Source organism: Neopsephotus bourkii, unplaced genomic scaffold (assembly GCF_033783945.1).
Source record: "Neopsephotus bourkii isolate Nb327-2 ecotype Australia unplaced genomic scaffold, CSIRO-AGI_Nbou_v1 NB_593, whole genome shotgun sequence".
Lineage (NCBI taxonomy): Eukaryota > Metazoa > Chordata > Aves > Psittaciformes > Psittacidae > Neopsephotus > Neopsephotus bourkii.
Window position 1 is genome coordinate 2,472,148 of NW_026901094.1, and position 20,031 is coordinate 2,492,178.

At 45.3% G+C, this 20,031-nt stretch overlaps 2 protein-coding genes and 1 long non-coding RNA gene across 11 annotated transcripts in view; 2 read left to right on the top strand and 1 right to left on the bottom strand.

Moving 5' to 3' along the window:
* Positions 1–20,031, top strand: part of CFAP74 (cilia and flagella associated protein 74) — a 274,549-nt gene that overhangs the window by 12,872 nt on the left and 241,646 nt on the right. The window lies entirely within an intron of this gene.
* LOC133211375 (uncharacterized) lies at positions 3,001–6,287 on the top strand. The gene is made up of 3 exons (XR_009725190.1): positions 3,001–3,271; positions 5,204–5,312; positions 5,415–6,287. It is a non-coding gene; the product is annotated as an uncharacterized LOC133211375 (long non-coding RNA).
* SKI (SKI proto-oncogene) overlaps positions 12,179–20,031 on the bottom strand; it is a 98,968-nt gene continuing 91,115 nt past the window's right edge. For both annotated transcript variants that reach the window (XM_061351669.1, XM_061351668.1), the window contains 3 exons: positions 18,733–19,034; positions 16,764–16,994; positions 12,179–14,798 (listed from right to left, as the gene is read on the bottom strand). In XM_061351669.1, coding sequence (XP_061207653.1) covers positions 14,607–14,798; positions 16,764–16,994; positions 18,733–19,034 — 725 coding nt within the window. In that variant the 3' untranslated portion in view covers positions 12,179–14,606. The remainder of the gene's footprint in view (positions 14,799–16,763; positions 16,995–18,732; positions 19,035–20,031) is intronic.

The window sequence follows — 20,031 nt, forward strand, 5'->3', positions numbered from 1 at the left end:
TGTTTGCTTTGGGGAAGAGAAGTCGAGGAGCGAGAAACCCTGGAACACTGGCAGTGGTTGTAGGTCATGACCTGTGACAGTGAGTCAAAACCTTGCCTTGGTGATTTCTGCCAGATGGCTTAGGGCTTTGCTTCCCCAGAGTCCCAGCTGCTTGCAAGAGAGAAAACCAGGTCTTTGGGGAAAGAGGGGTGAGAATATGTTTGGGGTTTTTTCCTCTAAAAAATTTCCTGGATTAACAGGTATCATTTGTGTCAGAGTTGCATTTGAGGTGCATGAAAATACCAGTACCACTTATGACTTTCATACTTACCCTACTGAAAGCATCAAAGAAATAAAGCTATTTGGATACTTGTATCCTTCCAAAGTGGGCAGGAAATACTTCCAGATATGCAAGAAAAGCACCAATCACAACAAGATGCTGAAAATTTAAGGGACTTGAATATCCCTGCCTGCCTTCCTTCAGTGCAGCCATTTCTGTCTGTACCAGTGAGTGCCTGGCATCTGATTGCTTTGGTCACCTGAACTGTAGATAAGAAAAAATCAGGACCAAGACATCTGATATGTTCTTGAAGAAGCAACTTTCTGGTTTACTCGAGAAAGAGTTTTAGTTAACTTCCCATTCACTAGTTCTGTGAATCCACTGTGTGGTAGGTGTGAGCCTGTCACAGCTTCCTGTTGGGAATCTGGGCTGTTTCTACCCTCAGATATGTGGTTGATTTTTGAACTGCAGAGATCCTTGGGCCCATCTCCAGTGTGGCAGCCAGGATAACAGCCATTATACATTGTAAATGCTGAGTTTCAATTCATATACTTTTTGTAAATGATTAATAGCTGCTTTAGTATATAATTGTTAACCCTAGTGTGTGTAGTGTCCTGACCTGTAAAATGCTTATAACATCTGTGAATAGTTTATTGCTTCCATATAAACTACTTATAAATGGAAACTTAGTACAATGTGTGATTAAGCATGGGGACAGAAGCAGAGGACAGGATGTCTTGGCCTCTATTACTGGGATCCACTGGATTCTCATGATGTGGCAGAGATGTGAGACCCTGTGTAACTCTGAGAGTAGAGGCAGGAAATTGCCTCCTTTTGCACTTGTGCTGTTCAGTGTACGTTAGCTGGAATTTGTCAGAGCCCTTTGGTCTCCAATGCCTTTGGGATTTATCTTAAGAATACAGGTAAGAAGGTATTATGTTGACTGGTGGCTGGAAGAAAGTGGGCAATACTGCCTAAAAAAAAATACTGCCAGTTTCAGTTTCAGTGCTAGAAGGCACTGGAGGGCTCTCGGAGGAGATGTGTTGTATTCCCAGTGCTGACCTGGGTGGTGCTGGAAGAGTCGGTGCCTTCCTTTCTCAATGCCTTTCCTTCTCCAGCTGCTTTGTTTGATACATCTGTCTATGTCACAAATGGTTTGGGGCTGGGTCTGAACTTCATACTCAACTCCGTCCTTCAGAGACTACCCACACATATATAAACTACAATATACCAAAACATGAGTAATAGAAATCACAAATATAGTTCAGTATAATGATGCTAAACAGGTTTTCCTTTATTTTCTCTTTCATCTAACAATGCAATGGAGCCTAGGAAAGAGAGAAGGGTTATGAGCAGTTCTGTTCAGCTTTTGCAGTGCAGTTTATTTAGCACCACTGCAGGATTTAACATGGTAACTCTTTAAAACTTAGCACACTACTCAGAGGTAGAATGTGATACAGGTGTCTGGTAAACAGATGTTCCAGCCTTCCCAAACTGCTGCGAAAGTGTGCATCATTCTCAATAAATATGGAAGCAGCTGTGGCTTCAGAAGCTTTAGTTTCCTGGACACTTTGGACATTTATTCCACTTTTGCAATCATGGCTGTGGTGACCTAAAGATACAAGTAAAGCATAGTTAACACTGATAGACAATACCTTTTATTAAACCACCTTATAACATTAGAAAAATCAATTTGCTTTCAAGCATCTCGTCCTTGTATTTATTGATACTTCAACTATTGCACCTAGCCAAAGACTGGACATAATGCAGAAGGAATCTTCTCTGTTGTAGGCTTCTGACAGTTAAGTGCATCTTGTGGCTTTTTCATACTAGTTTAGCTCCTTTAAGAAACAAGGCTAGAAGTCCTCTTAGGAGGGTTTCATTAAAGTGTTGATGATACAAAACCACAGAAACTTGCAGTAAAATTGGTATTTAATGCATTGTCAAAACTGGCTGAAATTAGGTTAGTGAAAACACGTAGAAATCGCAGCCTTATCCTTCTTTTTGGAAGGAAACCACTAGTGGCTCACAGTAATAGATCAGGACAGTTTACTGTCAGGATTCTCATTGTACTGGTAGTGAAAAGGTGCTACATGCTTTAATACTGGTGATAGGCATTTCATTGCTGCAAGATGGTGAGGCACTGGAATAGGTTGCCCAGGGAGGTTGTGAATGCTCCATCCCTGGCAGTGTTCAAGGCCAGGTTGGACGAGGCCTTGGGTGATATGGTTTAGAGTGAGGTGTCCCTGCCGATGGCAGGGGGGTTGGAACTTGATTATCTTAAGGTCCTTTCCAACCCTAACTATTCTATGATTCTATAAGATCACCAGAAGATACCTAGAAGGAAGAGCTTCAAGGCTCAACAACAGAGTAAGTCAACAAGCTCAGCAGAGGAAGGGGTTTTGTTTAGAGTATTCACTGTCTGGCTTTTAACTTGACTCACTTTAGGCAGCTGGTGTTCAGAAGAGCTCTCCAGGTGCTGGATGGCCAAAATGAGCACCTGTCCTTAAGGGATTATGTTTTTAAAGTAAAACTTGAAATGGGCATTCTGGCCAAAACTGTGCCTGAAGGGTGCAAACCCCAAACAGAACTCGCGAGTCTGCTATGAGGTCTGAATGAAAAATCAAAGGGAGGAAAGCAGTGCCATACTGGATGAGTCTCATGGCCTGTCCCCTGCTGTAGCACACCAGCCCAGTGGGGGAGCTCAGTGGGGATTTCCAGCAGGGGTGAATTCAGGTGTAATTCAGACTTTCTCATTATCTGATCTCCGGGTTGGTTCATTCTTTTTCCGTGTAGCTGGCTATCTATCACATTTGACAGAGAGATTGCTATGACAAAATGCTAAAAGCTTTTGCTCTGGGCTATTTTTAATCCACTGCAGGTGAAAGATCAGAACACATTTTTGGAAGATTTATGGGCCAGTGTTGTGCTGGGCAGCATAAATGGGAGTTGACAAACTACAGGACACGAGGTTTAAGCCATTGACCTCTGACATTAGGAGTCATCACAACTGTATGTTATCACATTTATGTTCAGGAGTTAAAGGCTTTTGCTCTGAGGGAGTCTTGTAAATGCTTAGCAGAGGTAGAGAAATGCAGTTGTTCCTCAGTCTTTAAGCCTTATTGTTGGTGATGAGTAGTTAAATCTCTCAGGCCACCGTGGATTTTAGTGCAGAATATTTGTAAGTCATCATTAAGTCTTTGGGCTGTTTGTGCAGAATAACACATCTGTTTTTCTTGAGAAGGCTGTCGCTACTCAGTGACAGTTCAGCTTGAGCAGACTCTGCAGTTTTTGCTGCTCCTTTAATAGTCTAGTATTCCAAGCTGCTTCCCAACTCCAGGATCTCTGTTAACTGTGTCCATTTGCGAAACAAAAGCCCTGCAAAAGCAGAAAGGCTTTGGGATGCATGGGACACTGTTCTCAAATCAAGTATGTACTTCAGTGTTCTGATGAACTCAACCCCAAAATCCTGCAGTGCATTGTAATGTGATAGTGGAGGGAGGATGGGTGCATGCAGCTGCGCCTCTGCCTCTGACACACAGCATCTAAAACACCAGCAGGCCATTTTAGAAAGCAGGGAGGAGACGAATGAAGAGAGGGTGAAGCTGACAGAGCAGAAGGTGAGTTGGAAGTGATGACTGAAGGGAAGGCCTGAGCTTACTGCAAGTTGAGGCACTGCTCTTGACAGTCACCAGGCTGGGACCTGTTCCATGTAGAGGATTACAACATCCCATTGTCTTTATTGTGTGTCTGGAGATTCTTCAGGCTTGTAGCTGACCAGCTGACCCTGCAGGTTCAGGGGTAGGCTCTGTGCAGTACTGAGTTCATCATGCAACACAAGCTTTCCAAATTATACATCATTTTGAGGAGCACAGAACCAATTAGTATATGGATTTGTTCTGCATGTGCAAATCTTTTCTTGGGCTAAGGAAGTGTCATACAGAGACTTGGCTGAAGAAAAGAAGAAAACAGTTTAATCTTATATTGTAATTGTCATCCTCTGACTAATGATAAGCGATATTATGGCCTGCATATCGGCCGTAATTAAGCAGTGAGACATAACAAGGTGTATGTTACAGAGAGATAACACAGTGCTTAAGAGCCAGTGACCTGCAAAGCACGTTATCTCCCAGCTGCACAAGCCCTACACAGTCAGTTTGTACACATGGTGGTGGCAAATCCACCAGCCCCTCTTCCCCACCTTCATTCTGCTTTTCAAGGTGCAGAAACTGTGAAGAATTCTTGTGTTACTGGTTGTGTTGTGTGATGTTTAAAAGAGCTCCCTTTTTATATCAGTCAATTTCTGCACATGTAATAAGCCAGTATGAAGCATTCCAAGTTATCATTCAGTGGAGCTCTGGGAAATTAGCTTCACTTAAAATGAGCCCCTTCAGTGTTTTGTTAGACAAGTAAGTATGGAGCATGCCGGGAAGGATCCAAGCACCACTGACAGCAACTCCAAGAAAGGTTTTGTGTTGTTTTCAAAGATAGCAGAGGGAGCTTTTTGCTGGAACACAGTGTTAGATGAGACTTGTTTCAAAGTAGAATTGATTTTTAGTTAGAATTAAAGATTGAAAGCCTGAAGCTTGGACTGTTTGTACTAAACATGAAAGCCTTCCTTATCAGGGTATCATTGCACATGTAGGTGTCCTACGTAGGCTGACCAAGCTGATGCTGCACAAGAGTCTTTGAACAATCAGATAAATGTCTTGAGGCTTATTCCTTATCTTACCCCTAATGAAACTTTGCAGGGTCAATAACTTGGTTAATGTTGATCAAATTTTCAGTTTAAGTTCAGTCATGGACGTGGATCTACAGCCTCTTGATATTGGGCAGCTACATATGCTTGTACAATTAATACAAGATACAGTAGATCAAAGTGCTTCATTTTGTTCCTATGTCACAGTCTCTTGCACTTCCTTATTCATGTTGTTTCTCCCCCAGCCATACAAATTGAATTCCAGATAGCAAATTAGAATGTCACTGTCATCTCTGTAAGCAAACTTCTGACAATTTAGCCTAGGCAGAGGGAGAAAAGCAGCAGTGAGCTGAGGTAGGAAGTGTCTTATCTCATGTCTGTTAGCCAATAATTGCCAGAACAGACTGTGTATTTTCTGATTTCCCAGTTTTTTGGTAATGTTCCCCTTTGAAACAGGTGGATACTTCTTTAGCAAAATGCAGGATTTTAGCAGTGCACAAGGACAGTCCTCTCATAGCCTGGTCAGAAGCCGAGATGGGTTACTGGGCTTTGAATGGCACTTAGCCTCTCTGGACACTGATGTCAGTTGGATGTCCTAGATATTGCTGTATTAAAAGCATAAAGTTAGGCTTAATGCACGAACAGAGAGACAAGGCAGAGGCAACAGAGACAGATGTCTCTTCCTCAGAGCCCTTCTACTGGGTGAGACTGTTTCTGATTACAGCTGTAGCACTGTAAATGCCTGCTAGATGTCTGGTGATAATCCATTCAAAGCAATTACAAGGCATCCGTCACCAGCAGGGTCTGAGCCACAGGCTTCTTATCTGGGAAAATTGATGGAAGAGAAGGGGGGAGTGAGGGAAGAAATCAATGCCTTTCACCAATGTTATCTGCCAAATTGAATTAAGCAGCACGGGATCCCTGCTTTACACACTGCAAGAGCTGGAGGTTGAAGAGTCTGTTTGTAGTAAGCTTGAGTTCATGGGCAAGGCAGGTAGGAGCTGAGTGTTGGTTCTACTCACTGGCAATTTCTTGGGCACCTACTGATGTCAGTGGAACTCGTGTGTGCAAAACGAGTTCAGAACTTAGCAGCACCCAGAGCCGTTAACCTGGTAGCACCACTTGTGACTCTTGTGTCTGCTTATGGTCTTAATGTATCGTCTCATGTTCTTTTACTTTTTTTCTGGGTGTAGCCAAGAGTATCTCGTTGCTTGCCACATCCGAGTTTATACAGGCAAGGGTTGTAGAGAAAGCAACAGCAAAGATACACGAATGGGTTCCTCGGAGACAGTGCTAGCAAAACTAGTGTTTAGAGGTGGTGCATGTGTTGAGTCTGATATTTACAGAAATGAGCAGATTTTGGAACAAATCTGACCTCCTTTCAAGGCAGTAAAACCATGGTTTCTTTTGACCCATGTAGGTTCCCTCTTGTGTTGCAGGGTTTTTCTCCTGCAGTTGATGCATACATGAGATGAGAGAGTTGTCATCCGGGGAGAGTGCTGGGGGGCTGGAGGACCAGGACAGCTTGGGCAGAATAGGCTCTGGGGACCTAAAAGCATAAAATCCTCAAGGTTCTGGACTGGGGAAACAAATACAAAAGCAAGTTGAAGCAGATGAGCCAGACAACTTGTGGGTACTGGACAGAACAGTTCACCTAAACCAGGCCAGTGCAGAGATCTGTGGAAACCTTCTCCCTCCCAAGTAAGTATGTGTGGGAATCTGCACTGCAGTCAGGTGTGCTTAAAGTGCACATAAGCCATCTAATAAAGATTCCCCTGGAGTATACGTCACACAGCTGTGTTTCATTGTATTTGTCCTCTCTTCCTACTGACAGCGCCTTTAGAGCCACATTACTCACATCTCATCATTAGCTCTGACACTCCTGGCTTTTTACTGCTTCCCTGGTTCCTATCATCTTCTGCAAGCTTTATCCCTTCCGTGCATGTTGGCCAAGGTGTATTTCTGTAGTATCTTTTCAACAAATGAACATGGGAGCATGTAAAAAGCACAGTTTGGGTGCCACGGCAGTAACAAGGGCTCTCACCTTTTTCTACTGAAAATCCCTACCAAACCTCTACTCCATTTTTTTTTTTATGGGTTCAGTTTTCCCTTTGCTCCATCTGTTTGATATAAAGAACGGTGCTGCTTGCACTAAAATGGGAAGGACCGAGTGAGGTGCAGTGCTGAACTACTGTTTAATCCTCTTTCAGAGCATTTTCATTTAGTGTATAGACCATGTTCAGAATGAGCAGCTCCAAGAGTATATATATGGGCTTGGTTGGGGGTTTTGGGGTTTTTTTGTTTCCCTTTTTCTGTGGTGGCTGTTGAATGAGCCATGAATATGTTTGACTTCAGGCCTCAGGAAACTTGACTTTTGTCTCTACGTCCAACAGCTGGTTTGAGCATGGGGCAGTTAACTCGTTTGGCTGCTGATCTCCCCTGCCACCCCGTTTGTTGTTCCTGTTGAATGCAAGTTCATTGGGGCAGGGCCTGTAGCTTGCTAAGGACTTGTTGGGAACTGAGCACAGAGGGGTCAGGGCCCCTGTTAGACTTCTAAACTACTTCCACTTTGTGAAATGAACTCAAGGGGTGCTTCAGCATGCCACAGTCTGCGAGGCAGGTTCCTGTGTGCACTGCCAGCATTAACTGAACTCAGTATCAGTTGGTCTCAAAGGAGTTTTGTAGGGCTCGGGATGAACGGATCCCTGGATTGTAGGTTGGGGCCTGGGCAGCAGTTAACTGAGCCGTGCTCCTTACCTGTGGCCCACTGCAGTGATGGGCAGTGCCTGAACTGCATCGGTGGAGGCAAGTTGCCAAAAGAAGGACTACACAAATCCAGGTGAGGTGAGGAAAATGGAGCAAAAGAAAAGCTTTCTACGAGTGACTGTGAGTGGTGCGGACACCTCCATTTCTTGCTGCCCAGTAAGAAACTCTCTGACAGGTACCACTTAATGCCTTTGGCTCTTCCCAGTATGTCCCCAGCTGCCTGTTCACTCACAAACCACTTCTGAACACCTGATTTCCACTGCGAGATGAAACTGGCACCCTTGATACACAGCTGCAGCTGGCAAAGGAGAAGCTCTGGGGGTTTTGTGTGATTTTTGGTTTTATACATAAGCCACTAGGGAAAAAAACTAAGTAATGGTGTGGGTCTCTTCAAATTTTGCCAGCACTAACCCAGAGCTCTGTCGATCTGTGACAGTCACCTCGGATGTACAGCTCCCATCGGACAGTCTTGTGTTCAGGACAGTGGAGGAGGCAAATGACATACACATTTTCTTGCTTTCTGTGTTTGTGCTTGTAATCTAGGCAGTTAAATGAAAGCTCCTAGCATAGAGTAGCCAGATGAATTTGGGATAGCAGAAAAGGGACAGTCCAAGAATAGGGATGGAGTCCAATAGGACTGGGTAGCTGGATTTAGGCATTGGAGATTTCCATATGCGAGGCCAAGCCTTAATTCCAAGTTAGCCTCAGCTAACGTCAGAAGGGGACTAAACCAAACAAGGTTTACTCCTAAGCTCTTGCAAACTCTGGAAGTGCAGCTTTGCTGCAGTTGGTCCCTGGTGAAGAGCACTCATTCAGAATGCACAAAACTGAACACGTCCTGGGCAGTTCTGGCAAGAGCAGGAGGGGCATTGCTCTGGCTGCCCCTCACAAAGCAGGCTGCAGTGAGTCACAAAGAGGAAGCAGAGATGATATTTTTATCTAAGATGTTTGATCATTCCCTGGCTTTTCCACTGTTTTACAAGGGCATGTTAAGAAATGTACCAGAGCTGTGGAAATTCTGCAGCCATTTCTCAGAAAACCATGAGAGAATTACTTTAACATGTTTCCATCTCCTGCTTTTTTGCATTTTTCCCCTCTTGTATTTCTTTTTCTTTGACCAGGTACAAACTTTTATATGCTTACAGCTCTCTGTATTCAACAGACACTTCACTGCAGTGCTCGACTTCTCCCATGAAGCAGTACACATCGCTTCCAATGGAATTCCACTCTCCTTTACCATATCATCATGTTGCAGACCTGAAAATAGCTCTGTTTAAATGATGCCTTCAAGAGGATTATACCAGGCTGTGTGGGGAACAGCATGAACAAGGTACTGTCTTGACTCAGCTGCAGGTGGTTGTGTACCTTGGCCCATTGAAGGTGCTAAGGTGATTGACTGGGGGGGGGGGGGGGATTAGGTATGCCAAAAAAACTAAGGCACAGCAGGAAAGCTGAGCGTCCCTCCAACATCTGCGTTGCAGTGCTCTTTCCACCTACAGACAAAATGGGGTTTGGTGGTGGGTGTATGTGAGGGTGTGTATACGTGTCTATCAGAGGATGAGTATGTGGACAAGTTCCATTGGCCTGCAAGCTACAATGGGTTAGACAGTTTATAAGCTTTGTCTTATATGACTTGGCTGCACATGCAGTAAGTACCCATCTAGTAGAATTAAAATGCAGTAACATTTCTGTCACCAGCTCTCTGCGGTGGCACGCATCGTGTGAGGCACTGTGCCAGGGCCAGCGGTGAAGGTTGTGCCTGCGGGTGTCCAAGCCAGAGACATCACTCATCTCTCCCCATGAGGCCACGTCCACCACCTCACACCTTCCCTTGGGGAGCTTGGCCTGGGTCACCTTCCCAGCACTGAAGTAAAGCCAGGGCTTCACCAGCACATGTGGTCACCTCCACTGGTGCTTTGGAGACCTCTCCATGCACAACACGCACAAGGCCAATGGCAGTAACCATCGGGTACACGCTTGCAGGTATCTAGTTCCTGTCTGTTCATGGGGTTAACTTCAAATGACAAAGCACTGACCATTCCAGCGGGTACCTCACCTGCTGGGGGACACCCGAACACAGCTCCAGCACAGCCAGGCCAAAAACCAAACCACAGCTCCTGATTCTTTTCTGGACAAACAATTTTATTTTAGGTAATGCGTCTATACACTGTACATTCAGTCACTGTGGTATATAAGCATAGCTATTTTCATACATAATCTCATAAAGTCCTTTATTTTACAATATTATCTGCTTCGAGGGGAGGAGATGTGGAAAAGGGGGTGGAAAAGGACTATCAAGGTACACAGCGAAATAGATAAATATGCCAAGCTTTTTTCTTATTTTTTTTTTAAATCAGGCATTTATAAACAAGAAAGCATACATTACTTACATAAAAATAGTTCTAGAATAGTAGAGTAAGTCATAATATTGTCATTAGCAGCAGCATAGGAGAGACCAGGATAACAAAAATGTGCTGAAATGCTATTGGCTATTATAAATGTAAAGATTCATTTTTCTTCAGTTGAAAAAATGTCATTTCTGTGAGTTGTTTTGATAAAAAAAAAAAACAAAACCCAAAACAAAACAACCAAACCAACAAAAAACCTCTCTAAAACACGTGGACTGATGGGGCAGAGGGGGAAGGAACCAATCTTTTGGTAATAAAATACTTTACAGTGAAAACGAGGACAAAGGAAATGCCAATGGTGGAGGAGGGCGAACCCACAGCGGCAGCTTCCGAAAAGGGTTTGTTGTGTTGTTCCTCACAGACAGCAAAGGTTCTTCTCAGTTAAAAACACAACTCGTAAAACAAGACAGCTACCAGGTAAGAAAGAGTTTTGAAAAAGTAAACACCATATACACTTATAATACAACAGTGTAAAATGAAAACAAGTATTTACAGGTTGACTTGACTTCTAACTGTTTCTTTTTTACATTGGCTAGTTCTGTTTGAAAAGCAGAATATTATGTATACGAGTTAGCTGCTCCATAGATATGAATGTTATTGCTGTTGGTTTTTTTTCCCTTCGTTAAGTCTTCTTTCAGTAATAGAAACAATGAGTAATTAAACTGAATATACAAGTATTAAGTAATATATTTTTAAGCAGAGGGAGAGTCAACAGCCTGTAGGAAACACCTCTTCTCCCTGTTAACTTCTTAAAGGAAACTAACGAGCAGATGAAAGGCAAAGCTGGGACTTTACAGTTCCGGCCCTTGGGGGCTGGAGTGCACATGGAATGCAGCGGGACCCAGAGTGAGCCCAAGGACAAGCCCAGCTCTTCCCCGCCAGCGGGTGCTCCCTGAAATTACACACACAGCTCCCCACCTCCAGCCTGCCCAAGGGGGGGTCGCTGAAGATTCCCACCATCTGACAGCCTGCTTCTGGGAGTTAGTGTCTCTGGGGCTGTCTGCTGAGGATGTGGAAATGAACGGCATGCTCAGGAATTCGGAATTAGAAATCAATTCCATATTCAGCAGAAATAAATGGTAAAATGTACTTCAGAAGGACAAAATTCCTGAGGATGGAATTCCTGTCCTTCAAGGCCTCTCCTGCCAATTAACTGCTGGTGTGGAACACTTGTTCCCAGTCTTCCTGCACCTTATTTAGGCTTTTGGATTTTAAACCTGAATTTATGCAAGTGTTTTTATAGCATGTTCTCACTCCCAAGGATCAAATGCTTTTGAGCCTGGACCTCAACCATGGTAAAGTTCATCTGTCATAGATTATAGAATTACTATAACACTTGGCAAAAGGACACAACAGGTTTGTAACAATGGTTGTAACTTTAATTTGTAGGCTTCTTTCTTGCCAAGCTTAATCATAGACTCATAGAATGGTTTGGGTTGAAGGGACCTTAAAGCTCATCCAGTTCCAAACCCCTGCCATGGGCAGGGACGCCTTCCACTAGAACAGCTTGCTCCAAGCCCAGTCCAGCCTGGCCTTGAACACTGCCCAGCCCATCTCATGTGAAGCACAGGTGCTCGTGGCTGTTTGACAGGACCATTTGCTACTGATAGATCAGCCCATGCACTGCTCTGGGTTTGGGGGTTATTTATTTATTTTAAAAATGCAGAATTCATTCATTTAGGAGCTAAAAGCATCATCTGCAGAGCAGAGGTTGTGCCAGTGACCACGTCTGCTTCCTGCGCACTCAGAAAGAGCGACCGTGTCCTGGGCAGCAGGCGAGTGAGCCACTTCCTGGGAAAAGGTGGCTGGAGGCAGGCACGGTGCCAGCTCTTGTTGGGTCACAAGGGGAGAGCAGGTGAAAACCCCAAAGGAACCAAGTGTAAATCGTGAGGGGTCAGACATGCTGGGGGGACGTACATGTCCTCGGTGTAATTCCATAGCGTGGCAGTGAAACAGAGCAAGTGAGTGCTGATCCAGCATCAACTAGAGCTAAAGTTACTCTGTTTCCCTTGAACAAATAAGTGAATAATACAGAGCTGGAAATCATAAGGCTGAGAACATTTTTATGCATACTGCATAACAAAATAAACCCTTTACATAAGACAGTAATAATGCCCATTAATGAATATACTTATGGCAGAGACTTTAATTCCATGCATATGATTTAATATCGCAGAAAAAAAACATACAAAGAAAAAAACCCCAAAACAACAAAACACATAAAAAAAAAACCAATACACCTGCTTAAGCATAATCAAAATTCCTTTTGCATTGCACTTTAGAGGGGGAGATCTGCACTAGCCTCAGTCTCCGGCATCCCAAACGCACGAGGGCAGAGCCCCAGAGCAACGGACAGTTTGCCGTCATTTACTTGGTGGAACTGCTTCTTGCTCCCAACAGTTTTACATTGTCCCAGTAATTCTACTCCTTTCATATTTCTTCTTTTTTTTGTACCTAAAACATATATATGAACTTCTTTGTTAATGCTCACAGTTATTATAATGGTTATTATAATGGTTTCAAGCAAACAGCTCTTGTTTAGGAAAGAAAATAATCTCTCTAATGTACTGTAAGTAAATAGGATAATTTCAGGATTGGAAGCCGCTTTCTGTCTACTGAGAAATAATTTGTAAGCTTACAGAGTTTGCAGTAATGTCCAAAAGCAAATGAAGGTTACTGGAAAGAATGGTTCTTTGTTTTGAGTAACTTCTGGGGAGGATGACCCATTGGGGGGGCTTTTCTTCATTTTTTTTCCTTTTATTCTGTAAGGTCACCAGAGTGTCAGCGTTGCCTCTGGAAGATGCTGAGAGTTAAAACGAGCTGGAAGGCACATCTGCAGCCCCAGATCAATTTGTTCACGTTCCGCTGATGAGCTTGAGTGTGACAGGTGAGTGTTTAGGGGTGAAAAGAACTTTCTCTTGTTCAGTAAAGCACCAACGTTCTTTGTTCAGCTCTTCTGGGAGCTGCCTCCCGAGCTCAGCGGGACTCAGACCCCGCTGGGGAAGTCATGTGGGCAGGATTCCACCCCAGGGGATGCTCCTGTGGGCGATGGTGCGAGGTGGCAGCTGGTGGAAAACTGGGCTGATGATTCCCACGCCTGCCCAGTGGGGCAGAGCCTGGACTGCTCAGCTTGTAAACTTGAGAAATGTGGAATAAAACGCAGAGTAAGATCCTGACAAAGTGCAGTTTAACGAAAAACCAACTAAAAACCGACCACCACCCCCCCCAGCGAGCCGCGGTGCCTGCAGCCTGCACCCGGACCCTGGGGCTGCGGCTGGGATCCCAAAATTAAAGTAATTTCTCTTTTTAAAAACAAAAAAGTTTTGTTTTTTCAATGATGTAGGCTTATTCACAGCAGCAAACATGTTTTCTTGTCTGTAGTATCTGATTAACGCGATGTTGCACTCCCCTTGGGCACAGAACTCTAGACTGACAGTTCATAGTAAAAAGCAGGTAAATACTGAATTTATGGGAAGATGGTGCAACAAAGGTGAGTTTTCCAGAAAACTGACGTTAAGATTTCAGAATGGCTTCAAAACACATTCATCTTTTGTTTTATTTCTCAACTGACTTACTTAACGGATTATCCATTTCCTTCTTTCTTTTCCATAAGCTGAAGTGCTCTTGGATGAAGTGAGTCCTTTGAACACACCGAGTAGTGAGGATGTCTTTAGAAACGATGGTGTGATGTCAAACACTGAAGTCTGTAAGGCTGGGCTTGTAAGTATCGCGTGTACTCTTCTCATCCCCCTCCCTCTTTCCAGTCCTGCATCTCCCTTGCTTCTTGTGTTCAGGACAGTAAACGAAGAGAATTCTTTCTAAGTTAAAAATCAAAGCACTCCGAAATTGTCATATATCCGTGATGGGATTAAACTGATGGCTTCCGAGGTGGCTGGAAAACTGCTAATGAAATGGCATCATCACCAGAGGGCTTCTGCATTGAGAATCCCCAAATCTATAACAAGTCATTAAAAATTGTGCATCGAAGGTTGTTTTTTGTTTTGCTTTGAAAGGTTCATTATAAAAATCTCATTAATTTTTTAATACCAAGTCTGTGTAATGAATTATTTTAAATAGCTTATAAGAAAAGTTTGTTTGTTTTTTGAATTTCAAAACGTTCCAACAGGCAACAGGGCAACATAAAACCCCTGCCCCACTTGCCTGCGCTGATTTGAGCTGGACGACACTGTTTGCTTGGAGTTTGCCAGTAGAAAATTTGCTGTGGACTCCAAAGTATTTTGTTTATAAACACTTTGTGTTTTCTAGGCACAGTAAGATGTTGTGCTATATGGATCGGGGAAAAAAAGAGGCATCATTCAGTGCTTCAGTTAGAGAGAGTAACATGTGCCTTCCAACTAGTACGAATCCATATTCAGAGCCCTGTGTGCCACGACACAACTACTCACACATGCACTTACACACGTCCCCACGTCCCCTCTCTTACTGTGCAGCTCTGGTGGGCTAGAGGGGTGGGTCAGTTCTCAAGGGCGCTTGCTGTGTTTTCACTGCTGGGGGGTTGACTGCTTGGTTTAGGCCACAGTTGTTCCTGAAGTTCCTTGACTACTTTTTCCAAGTGTTCCCGAGCCTCCCTTTCATGCATCAGGTCAGCCCGGAGCTGCTCCCTGTCGGCCTCTGCATGCTGGAGCTTGACCTGCAGGTCCTCGATCTGGAGAAAAGCACATTAAGAAACATAATAAACTGTTTTAGTATTTGAGCTCCAGTGTGGGTTTGTAGACTTTAACACAGACCAGGGCCTTTACACAAAGGGAAGAGACCACCAACAGCAGCTGCAGTATCCTCTGAGACCCTCTGTATCCCTCAAATGTAAGGAACTGTAAGGAGGTGAGATGGGTGTGGAGGATGTGGGGGGGGTGGTGTAGATGGTGAGGGGTGTGTGAGCATGGACATGAGGAAGCTGGGACACAGCACATCCTCTGAATGAACAGAACCTCTCCAAGCAACAGGGAAAATGCCCATCCTTTCAACATGTAAGTAAGAAGCTGAATGTTGGAAGGAACGGGATGGAACAGGCCCTAAGGTGTAGTAACTGCTCAGAAATGGATTTCACCCTTCCCGTTCTGTACTTCCTGGTAACTCAGCTCAAGCTCCAGGAGAGAAGGGTGTAAAGATGGCAAAAGCGGTCCCGGTTTGAAATACACAGTTTTAGGCCATGAAGAGGTAAGATCAGCTGTTACCAAGGACTGCCACTTAACAGAAAAGGAAAGCTCAGCCATTTGGGCTAACCCACCATGTAAACCCCCACCTGTCCCGACTGGGATCTCACTACCAAGAACACAGAAAGGCCTAAAGCACACTGCTGTGCAGTAGGTATTGGCCATTGAGTACTTTGGCACTTACACATTTACAGCCCCGAACCTGTTGTGTTACTTCCTCCCCTGCAGCCTGAAGCTCTTCCTCTCATACTGAGCCTCTCTCAAGAATTGTGGTTTCCGCAAAAATAACCAGAAGTGATGAACAAACCCCAGTGATGAACTCCACCTGTGCCGCCAAATGCAAGAGGAAAAGGGGCTAGAAAGCCTTGCTTTAAAATGTCTTACATGACTCCAGAGCTGAAGTCATATGGATGGACCTCTGTAAGCTTCGGGCTTTGAAGTTATTGAAGGTATTTTTCCACTCAGTTCAATCCAGAAATCTCTGAGGGAGCTGCCAGACAAAGCCCCAGGTCCTGAGGCATTGGTAGTGATGGGGTGTTTGCCCCAGTGCAGCGCTGGCAGGGCTGTGCTGTGTCCTCAGGCTGCTCGAGAAGGACAAACCTATGGATATTCAGCTTTCTGAGGTGACTTCAGCCTTTTGCATCAGGAACCCTCCTCTACTCCCTCACAGGGAATGGTCCCACATTCCCAGCACTTGCTGGTGCCCTGCCCTGGTTGCTGCTGGGTGGAAGCCAGCTGCCGGTAACGCCCAGCACGGCAGCACGGCCTGGTTATGTTTAGTCTGGACAACTCTTATCAGTGAGACATCCTGCAAGGGCAGGAGGAAGCCCACACCATTTCCTGCTGCTGCACCCACAGAAGCTCTCCCAGCCCTGGCAGAGCACTGCTCCCCTTCCCGCGCCCAGCTGCTGGCTGCACCTCTGGGGTCCCCCTCCCTTAAAGTGACCACACCAGCTGTTTGCAGCTCATGTGCTGGGTCACAACACACTATAAAGCACGTATGTGCAACAACACTCCTGGTAGAAAAGTTCCTCCAGTAAACATCGGCTGGAGCAGTCCCTTTAAGTGTGTATGTAGCAGGTAAGCCTGCAAATATGGCACGTGTGTGTATGTGCATTTAAATTCAGCCAAGCTGAGCCTGCCCATGCTTCAGAACCCACTGTTTGCAAGTGGAACTGAAATCTTGGCCAGCGTTTGTCTGTCTCTGTAAATGGTGATGTCCGACTGACAAACGTGCCTGGCACTGGGCAGACCTGCAGGACTAACAGAAGGAACACTGCCTTAGGGCTGTGAGCCACAGTGATGGGGGCAAAGACCCTGCACAGGCAGGAGCTGGGCTTGTGTCCTATCAGACACAAGAAGGCCACTGCCATTAGGGAACAGACACCTGAGCTACCCACAGGAAGGGTTACTTACTTGCTGCTAGAATTAAAATACTCCTGGTGTGCAGGTCTTACCTGGGCCGAGTACTTGGCACGGAGCCTGCCGGCTTCACAGCCCTTGTCGCACACCCGGATCTGCCTGGCTTGTTCCAGTTCCCTCTTCAGTCGTATCCGAGACTCATTCGCTTCCTTCATTTTCTTCTCATTCTCAGCTCGCAGACGTTCAATCTCTTTCCTTAAGTTGCGCTTCGCCTCTGTTGCTTCTCTCAGTTTCTCTTTCTTTGCCACCCGTAGGAACTCCAGCTCCTAGAATACAAAAGCCGTCCACTTGTGAGCACAGACTGAGTCAGTGCACGGGAACACAAGTGCACAGGGAGCGGTCCAAACCCAGTTACCAACTTCTGCTGGTTATGACCAAGACAGCTCATGTCTAAACCTCCTTCTGAACTTTACATACACTCTCCTGCTTTAAATCAACATGAGATCCTGCACTCAAGATACTCTGAATTCTTGGGTAATAAAAACCTCTACACTACAGCCACATTTTGCTTTGTCACGCAAAATAGCTGTGACCATCTGTGACTGAATAAAGATGAACTGCAGTTGGAGAGCGCTATGAGCCGCGTGCTCTACGCTTGCTCCAAGTTCCAAACCCACCAACTGCAGTGCCTGCCCTTCAACTAAGACACTGAAGCTGCACAGTGTTGTGATACATGCAGTTTGTGAATGCCCTTTGCGTGCAGCAATGCTGTTCCCTACTCACTGAAGGCACTGGGAAGCGGTTCCATTTTACCAAGCCCCGCCCCGCCCCAAATCCACTTAAGACAAGTATGAGAAAACCAACGTGGGATCTGTCTAACTACAGGCAGTTCTGGTTGTGCTCCAGGCGGCTGGTGTGGAGCCTCAGTCCCCTGACAACCCACCGAGGGATGGCTCTATCCCAGCATCTGGAAAACCCTGGGCTAAAACCCTAAGCCAAATCAAAACCATGCTTTGCTCTGGAAATTGCCACTCTCACTGTCCAGGTTCTTAACAGAAGCTGTTACCTTGAAATCTCAAATCCAGAAGAGAGCCATTAACGGAAGTGATAATGATAAAGAACCTAAAGCTACAGCGGCAGAAAGTCCTGAGCTGATAAATGCTGTTGTTAAAAGGCCTCCCAAGGCCAGAAAGGTCCCCAGAGCACACCAAAATCTGTCTCCCAGATGGTTACATTAGAAGCTCCACTGCAGTTTTTCCTCAGAAGCAGCATTTCCGGTGTCAGAGTCACCCCTCGCAGCGTCACTCCCTTCAGTGGACACTGCAGTGGGATCATGGGAAACTCACTCCTTCCCCATCTCACATCCCCGGGTGGCTGCAGCCGCTCAGCCCTGTTCCGCTCCAGAGACACTGCTGTGCCTGGCACTGCTCCCCCCGACTCCGACAGGTTTGAGTTAATGCCTCAACACTCAGCTCTTCATCAACCACCTCCTGTAACTCCTGCTTCACTTTAAGTGCACACTGCATTGAGTTTAGATATTTAAAAATCAGCTTTAAATATATATTACTTACAAATCTTTCATATGATCCCAGACTGGTTTGGGTTGGAAAGGACCTTAAAGCTCACCCAGTTCCAACTCCCTGCCATGGGCAGGAACACCTTCCCATGAGAGCAGGTTGCTCCAAGCCCCATCCAACCTGGCTCTGAAGACTTACCTATTAACCCAACCCCCAAAACCCTGGTAGCAGGTTCAAGGTTTCTAGTTCACTGCAATGAGAACAAACTAATCTGTGCTGGGTTCAAAGACTCTTTCAGTGATGGAAAGATGCTGATTTTGGTCCCTCGGGATTAGAGCCCAGGGCAAGAACATGTGGCAAGCTGAAAAATGCTGGAATGGTTCCTGAAGACTTGAGTTTCCCGATTGGATTTACAGCAGTGTCCCAGTAAAGGCTGTTGCTACTTGGGAAAAACAAGCCCATTCTTTTTCACATGAGCCTGCCTAATGTTCCCACCTGGAAGGGGCCTTGCAGACAGTAGCAAGGGAAAGCCATTTTTCACCCTTACCTGATGCAGACTGCGTTTGGCTTGCAAGGCCGCGTTCAGCTTCTCTTCCTGCTTCACTCTCATTTTAACAACTTCATGGAGGAATTTTTCTTTGGCTTCTTTCGTATCCAGGCCACTGTCCAGGGCCTGCCTTAGGTGCTCCAGCTCCGCTTCCAGCCCGCTGCTGTGAGAGTCGGAATGTGTTGGAACTTCGTACGAACTGCTGACTGCCACTGGGGCCTGCATCCCAGGGGAGCTCATGTCCTTTGCAGAGCTGGATGAGGTGAAGGATGGGGAGGAGAGCGACGATAAGGAGGAGGTGACTGAAAACGAGAAACATCCAAAATTAATACAGAAACATCCAATATAATTCACAATATGCTGCGTCCCTGTCGTACAGAGGAGACATTCGATATTCAATGACAAAAAAAGGGAAGAAAGAAAATACCTGTTCTAAACTTTGATACTTGAAATGCGATAAAAATCAATTTGCTTGAGTTGTGACTTTGGAATTTATGTCACAATTTATGTCACGTTTTTTTTCTCCATAGGTGTGAAGAAACAGATTTCTTCAGGTTCCTACAGGGTCCTGCTGTTTTCGGTGGGTAAATGTCACCTCTTTGCATGCACCACCTGCCCTGAGCGAGGACCGGACCTGCTGAGGCCAGCAGCACAATTATCTGACACCCACATCCTCTTGCCAGAGCCTGCTGTGGGCACACTGTTTAAGAACCTTCTGGCTCCTCCTCTATATGCTCAGCTCCATGAATGTGGTACTGACACCGTGACCGTGTTCTTTGTCTGACACAAAACTCTGCTACTGGTGTGTATCCCACAAAGAGCTCTGACAGAAGCCTCTTGACCCATGGGGTTTATGTGAACACCACACACATTTTGTCCTCTGCACAACACTGACCTGTTTTAATACAATACTCCAGGTCAGTGGACACCTGTGGTTCAAAATCACAGAATCATTAGGGTTGGAAGTGACCTCTGGAGATTATCTAGTCTATGATGTCCTTCATCTCCAGGAAAACACGCCCCAGCTTCTGTTCTTGGCTTTCAATACTACTTGAGATTGCATTATTACATCTCATTGAGGTACTGAGCTTCCAAAATTGTGTTTGAACACAACAGAGGTTGAACAGCTAAGCTCTGTGCCTTGCTGAGGAAAACCCAGCAGACACAAAGCACAACGGGCTGGAGCACTTCTGCTACAAAGGTGTCCCTGCCCATGGCAGGGGGTTGGAACTGGATGAGCTTTAAGGCCCCTGCAACCCAAATCATTCTGGGATCCCATGAAAATCCAGGCACACGGAA